The sequence below is a fragment of the Sabethes cyaneus genome, chromosome 1 (genome assembly GCF_943734655.1).
Source record: "Sabethes cyaneus chromosome 1, idSabCyanKW18_F2, whole genome shotgun sequence".
Taxonomy (NCBI): Eukaryota; Metazoa; Arthropoda; class Insecta; order Diptera; family Culicidae; genus Sabethes; species Sabethes cyaneus.
Window position 1 is genome coordinate 133,679,720 of NC_071353.1, and position 6,936 is coordinate 133,686,655.

The 6,936-nt window shown below is 41.5% G+C and overlaps 1 protein-coding gene across 1 annotated transcript; it reads left to right on the plus strand.

The window, feature by feature from the left end:
- Window positions 1-2,361: 2,361 nt before the first annotated feature.
- LOC128732509 (protein tailless) lies at window positions 2,362-3,930 on the plus strand. Its single transcript, XM_053825775.1, has 2 exons — window positions 2,362-2,422; window positions 2,807-3,930. The coding sequence occupies exons 1-2, from the start codon at window positions 2,362-2,364 to the stop codon at window positions 3,928-3,930; spliced, it is 1,185 nt and encodes a 394-aa protein (XP_053681750.1).
- Window positions 3,931-6,936: the final 3,006 nt, after the last annotated feature.

Genomic DNA, 6,936 nt, shown 5'->3' on the forward strand with positions numbered 1-6,936 from the left:
TACGAAGTTTTGAGATTCGATCCAAATCTGTGCGATAATATTGATAGACAACAGCTCAATAGCAGAATTAAAAGTGAATTTTCACATTTCTCAATAATTTTCCTCCTGCTAAAAAAGTTACTGGTTTATTTAGCGGTACATAAATTTAGCGGAAGCTAAAAAAAATGCTAACGGTTTTAAAAATGAGCGAAAACGCTAACCGCTAACCAGAATGTTAGCTGAGCTAATTAGCTGTTAGCGGATTAGCGGAATTGTGCCCACCTCTGCTCAAAATGCATCACAAATTTTACATGTACAACGACTTTTTCAAATATTTGGGCTTAAGTTTATGCAGAAAACGTAGTAAAAATGTTTCTGTTTAATGTAGACAAAACAATTCTCATCGATATGCAACTATATGGGAATGAATCACGGCTTTCTTGTTTGCTGCCTGAAAAAGTGGCGATTTGTGGTGTCGTTACCCTATTGACAACACATTTTCGCTATAAAAAATGGAAAAAGGTAAAACAAGCAATTAAAGTTTCATTGAAGATTTTTCTAAGCTCTGAATGATCTAAAGCAATGCGATCAGCAACCAGAAAGCGTTTTAACTTTTCGTATTGCTCCGCAATGTTGACGCTTCACCCTGTATGAACACATACACGTTTTCACCCTGTATGAAGACTAATAGTTTCCTAAAGAGTAAAATATTAATTTCACTGAGATGTCACGCCGCAGTTAAAACCCCTCGAAAATTTACCAAGTCATAAGTGATAGTTCTGAAACTGAGCAATATCGTAAACACCACGCCCGTAAAATCGGTGAACGAGGATATGGATTTGTAAGATCTACCCGGATCCTGATTTGGTATTTTTTGAAATTGGGTTTTTTTCGAAAACAAAAGCAATAATGATCTAGGAACAATATTTTACCTACAGCAAAACACCCCATTTGCTGTCTCAAATTTTTTGAACTCAATTTTTTCTTCTTGATGACGATGACAATGATGATGATGGAACAGGTAGACAACGTATTTTAGCTTATTAACTAATGGTCATTATGACTTATTATTAGCTTTGAACGAGATAATCGAATTCAATAATGAGGAAATTCTGTATGCAATGCCATTCGAGCGTTCGAAAATCCCAACGCGACACTCGACGACGACTTGCCAAAGTATGTAACAAATTTTATGAGAATAAAGTCTATTATCCTCTTCGGCAGCAATCGAACCGTGAACCATTAGTCAACTTTCGTTAAATTGAAAGCGCACTCCATTCTTTTCAAATTACACCATGGCAAAACGACTGCCATCACCCGCACAACACCTACCGCCGCCACCGACGCGGTTCTTTATTTGCATAAAAAAGGTAGCCATCGATAGGAAAAACGACGTCATAGCCAGCAGATTAAGTCCTAATAGACCCGTTTGCTGCCAGGGTGGGCGCACAGGGCCGCACGTGTGCGTTATAGTCCTTTCACCCGCCAGTCAGTGCAGTCGTTCGCACTCGAGTCCTTGATTGGATAAATCTCGACGTTACTCCTCAGCGCATTGTGGTCAACGGCGCGCGGCTATCGGGCGATCAAATCGAGCGAGGGAGCGTAATTTCCCTCGTCGTGTCAATCGTCGTCATCGTCGCCGTCGCCGTCGGTTGCATTTTGTTTTTCAAAACTTTTCCTTTCGAGTCGAAAAATCAGTTCTCACCAGCAAACGGCCATAGCCCTTACCCTTCGGTTCGGATGGAGTAGGTTAGTAATAGATACAACCCTCCGGGAAAGTTTAACGTTGGAATGGGAAGGCTGCAATATTTTGTCCTTTTTATGAATGACCAATACACACACGCTCCCTCGACGGATGTTAATGAAATGAACTTCCCGGCAGTGTGTGTTGGTGGTTGGAATGAACTCTGCTTGCTTGCAAGCAGGACAACCGAACAAAAAGGGATCAAAGTTTTCTGTGGGCTGGAAGAGTAACATAAGCAAGGACCGCCTCTCGGAATTGCTTTTCCTATACTTGTGTATCGGTGCATGCTACTCTATCCTGTGCTGCCCTTGGAAGCTGCGAGACCAATCAGGAGTGCGTAATAGTGTGCCGTACTGTTTCGCTCGAACCCGGCAAGGATCTAACTATAATTGCTCAGGACACTGGCAAAACTGGATCAAATCGAACCGAGCACTCAGTGAAGAATCACCTCAACGCGTTCCGTGTTTTTTCGCAAGAAAGGATATCAGTTAATACTAAATTTGAAGTAGTGAAACAGAAGGTGCCCCTCAAAAGCGGTGTCAATCAAAAGTGCAAATTCGAAACAAAACAAAAGGATTATTAGTGGTGTTTTTTGTTTTCTTGAATCAATACCAAAAGGCAACAAAATTTTTTACAAAATGCAATCTCCGGTCAGTTCTCCGGAACTGTATAATCATCTTCGGATTCCACCCTCATCAAGTGAGTACTTTTCAAGTGATTACATTTATCAAGCGAATCTTGGAAGTGTTTTAATACCATTCAGAAACAAAAACATTTGACGAGAAGTTATATTTTTCTTACATGAGCTGAGTGTAATGTTTGTAAACATCGCACAGTTTCAGTCTTTTTTCTGCCAGTCATTTGCTATTCAATCCCAGCACTTCTGCGAAAGAATCATCCGCAAAGCGGATCTAAAAAGAGCAACCTCTTCTGCATTTTCCTGTATGATTATGAAAACATTTCCGGTCTTTTGTCATTGTCCTCAGTTCTCACAATTTGATTCCCGGATGTTCTCTTCACTGCCTTCCAAAAGAAAAAGCTAACAACGATTTCTAACGGATTTTTTTCCTGTTTTGCTTTCAGGCCGAATCCTGCAGGACGTTCCGTGCAAGGTATGTCGCGATTTCAGTTCCGGCAAGCATTACGGCATCTACGCATGCGATGGATGCGCCGGTTTCTTCAAACGGTCCATCCGCCGAAGCCGGCAGTACGTTTGCAAGTCAAAATCGGAGATTCCGTGCATCGTCGACAAAACGCACCGAAACCAGTGTCGAGCTTGCCGGTTGAAAAAATGTTTCGAAGCCGGCATGAACAAGGATGCCGTCCAGCACGAACGAGGCCCCCGCAGTTCGACACTGCGCAAACAAATGGCCATGTACATCGGCAAGGATACTACCCTGCGGCACCACGATCTGATCATCCCGCCGTCGCATCATCATCCACTGTCGCAAACAATGGGGCTGGACTTAAGCCTTCCGAGAAATACCTATTACAATCCGCATCCGATGATTCCTCCGATGTTGCTCGCCAACATACACCAACCAGGACTGGCCGTCGTCGATGCCGTCCGAGAAGCTGCAGCTCAGCTTCTGTTCATGAATGTGAACTTTCTAAAAAATTTGGATCACTTCACACAGCTCCCGATGGAAGATCAACTGACACTGTTCGAAGAATCCTGGCGCGAATTTTTCATTCTGGCCGTCGCTCAGTATATGCTGCCGGTTAACTTTAACCAATTGCTATTAGCATATGGATACGCGAACGAAAATCGAGCGGAACCCATCCCCGATTCTATAATCCGTGAGATCGAGATTTTCCAGGATATCCTCGCACAGCTAGCTGCCTTCCGAGTGGACAACAACGAGTTTGTCTATCTGCGGGCCATCGTTCTATACAAAACCGAATTTGACCCAGAGACCAGCATATCCAGCAGCAGCAGTGAAGGATCGGATGTGATTTCATCTACCACCAGATCAATCCAGGACGTTGGCACTGTCCGTGCCCTAGAAGAAAATGCCAAGCAGGCGCTAGCCGCTCACATCCGCGCTTGCCACCCGGCCCCGGACGAACGATATCGCATGTTGATGCAATTCTTGCCTACGCTCAAGAACGTCTCCGCCCACACCATCGAGGAACTGTTTTTCCGACGCCACATCGGACCGGCTCCTCTGCTTAAATTACTGTTGGATTTGTACCGCCAAAAATAGACATTTGGCAAACGCAATTTATACACTGCATTAGACCGATTCGCTGCAGGACGACCGGATCGTTAAACACTGTGATTAAGAACCTGTACATAGTATTTTGTAATTCGCATTCGAAATCAAAGAACTATATTTAACAAAGATGTTCATTTTAAGCTTCAGCAAACTGTCAAAGAAAGTAATGTTATCGTAGAACAATTCTAAGGTTACTAATAAAAATAGATTTTATCAAATAACTCTAAATTTTGATTGTGCTTCTTTCAATTCTTTGCGCTTAGTCCCGTTACCAGGATTAACACTCATTTGTTGCAAAATCTGCTGCAAAACCGATGATGCCGACAAATTTCCAGAGAAAAAACAGCCTAGCCTAGGAAAGAAGAACACCGAACACGATCCCATTCATGCAAGCCGCCGCCATCATGCGCTTTACGCTTCCATTGAGTAATCCTCAGCTCAGCAACGGCCATCCGCCGAAAAGCCGAAAAAGCAGCAGTGCAGTGTCGTCTCGTTCTCGCCCATTGAAATCACTGCCCCTGACTGTAAGCGACTTTCAATGCCTTTTTCCTTGCTGTGTCCTTGCTCTATCTTGTTTTCTGCGCTCATCGTCGTCATCCCTTTGCCATATGTCCCTCTGCACGGTCGGTTGCCATCGTCCGTCGATTCAAGTCCCGTCCCGAGGGTTCACCGCTTGACGATGTGGAAAGTCACTGCGAAAAAAAATCCGGTTAGATACCTACCTACCTTCTATTCTCGGATCGCTGGAACAGGGAACAGAGAGGAAGCGATGTGTTGTTTTGCGAATGTTGGTCTATCCTTCACGCCGCGCCAGACCGGGGGTACTGTAGGGTAAAAGGGATTCCAGACATTAGACATGACCGTAGATCATACATGCAGCTAAACCTAAACATTTAGAACATTAGTTTCCCAAGCTCGAATTCTAAAACTACTCTGGGTATATTTTTTATTCTATTTTTAAATATCTGCGCAATTATTTAATAAAGCGTATTCTCATACATTTCGTTTTGAAATGACTATATTACGAGAATTAAATGTCAAGATTTTACAAAGAAAAATGACACATAAATTAATTTATTTTTGGAACAAATTGCGGTTTTGTTTTTTTAATCAGCAAACTTGCTTTTGATGAAATCGTTCGATAAAGAATAGTTCTAACTGCTATTTGCGTCTGTCATCTCTAGCAAATGAAATGACTAATGAAATTAACAGAACACGGGCAATTGTTTATGCACAAGATTCTCTCATTTTTGGCCGTATTAAACTATCCTTCTAGATACTGATGATTATCGTACCGTCATCCGGGGCGAGATTGTGCCAAAAAAGTATATATTTTTGTTCTTTAGCTCAGTATACACACAATTTAGGAACTAAGTTGATTTCGAAGCTGTCAATATATACTAAATTGTTCAATTAACAACTACCGTAGAGATGGTCTAGTTACAATGAAACCTAATTTTACTGGAAGTGCATCAACTTTGGCACAATCTCACCCCTTCTAGGGGGTGACATTGTGCCAAAAACATAAAGTTAGGCTAAAAACCTAAACAGTGAACATTAGCATGTTTATAAACAATACACATAAAGATCAGTATAAAGTAGTTCATATGTGGCCGTCCATGAACTAAGTGGACTATTAGGGGCAGGGGGCCGGCCAAAAACAACGCATCATACAAAAAATATGAACGAAAATAACCCGGAGTGGTCTGAAATAACTAAAAATGAGTTCGTAGTCAATGGAGAGCCTTTATATAGCCAGTAGCATTTCTAGGGTTAACAAGGGGGAGATATATGAAAGGGTGTATCCTAAGGAAGCATACCTATTTGATTATTTAACAAAAGTAACCATTACTTCGTTCAAGAACCCGCGGCCGCAGAACATGTAGCCTATCCTACCCCCCTCCCCCCTCCTTAAAACTGGCAGTTTATACACGGTATAATATATTCGTCTTATATCAGAGTGTTTATTCAAAGTATCTGAAATTTCCAGAGAAAAAGTAAAAATTAATTTAAATTATTTAGCAGACCTATGATGCAGTTTGCTCCAAAATGGATGATGCAATCTAATCTGTCAAAATATTGTGCTCAATAGTAAAGAATGTGAGTGTGCTGGTGTATACTGACGTATTTTTGTTGTGTATGTGAAATCCACAAATTGGATCGATCATTATGGCTTGGCACAATCTCACCCCCGTGAAGCTCGAAAAGTACAAAGTTTCGAAAAATATTATTTTCGTAATCAAAACTTATCCAACACATAATAACCTTTCGAAACATTGTAAATGATTAGTTTATATACCTTCAAGATAGCAAGTTGATGCGATTTCTTGTTTGGGTTGGTTTATGCGGGACATTTTTTACAAGCGTTATTTCCGCGTATTTTTTATCGCGAACTTTGAAACCCTGCTTAGGCTAAATAGTTTGCTAATATTATCTGTGTTCCATTCTAAGTTATGAATAAATATGTTATGTTCATCATCATTTTGAATTTAAGTCACCAGTTTCTACAGAAATAATAAATTTTCACAAATAAACATTTTTGGTTTTTGGCCCAATCTCACCCCCGTGGCCCAATGTCACCCCGGATGGCGGTACTATTTTTCTACAACTAAATATATGCTACCGATCTTTGTAAACTAAAATTAAACGAAACTGTATTTTTGGACAAATACTTGTGATGCAGCCGGTTCGTCAGGCTCAGTTTGGAGACCGGACGAGTATGCTACATTTGTTGATCATTTTGTCAATATGAGATCTGAAGATCAGCTGCCTGTCTGGCGTGAGGCCGAGATAATCGACCTCATCGGACGACTGTATGATGAAGTCGCCGAGCCAGGGTCTGGTTCGCAGCCGGAATCAGCTTCGAAGACTTGTGAAAAAGATTGCTTGAGTTATAGCTGCATTGATCACGATTCTCCAGCTCGTAAAATATTCTGTCAGAGAATCCAGACCTCTCTGAAGCTTACTTGTGAAGGTACGTATGACACGACCATC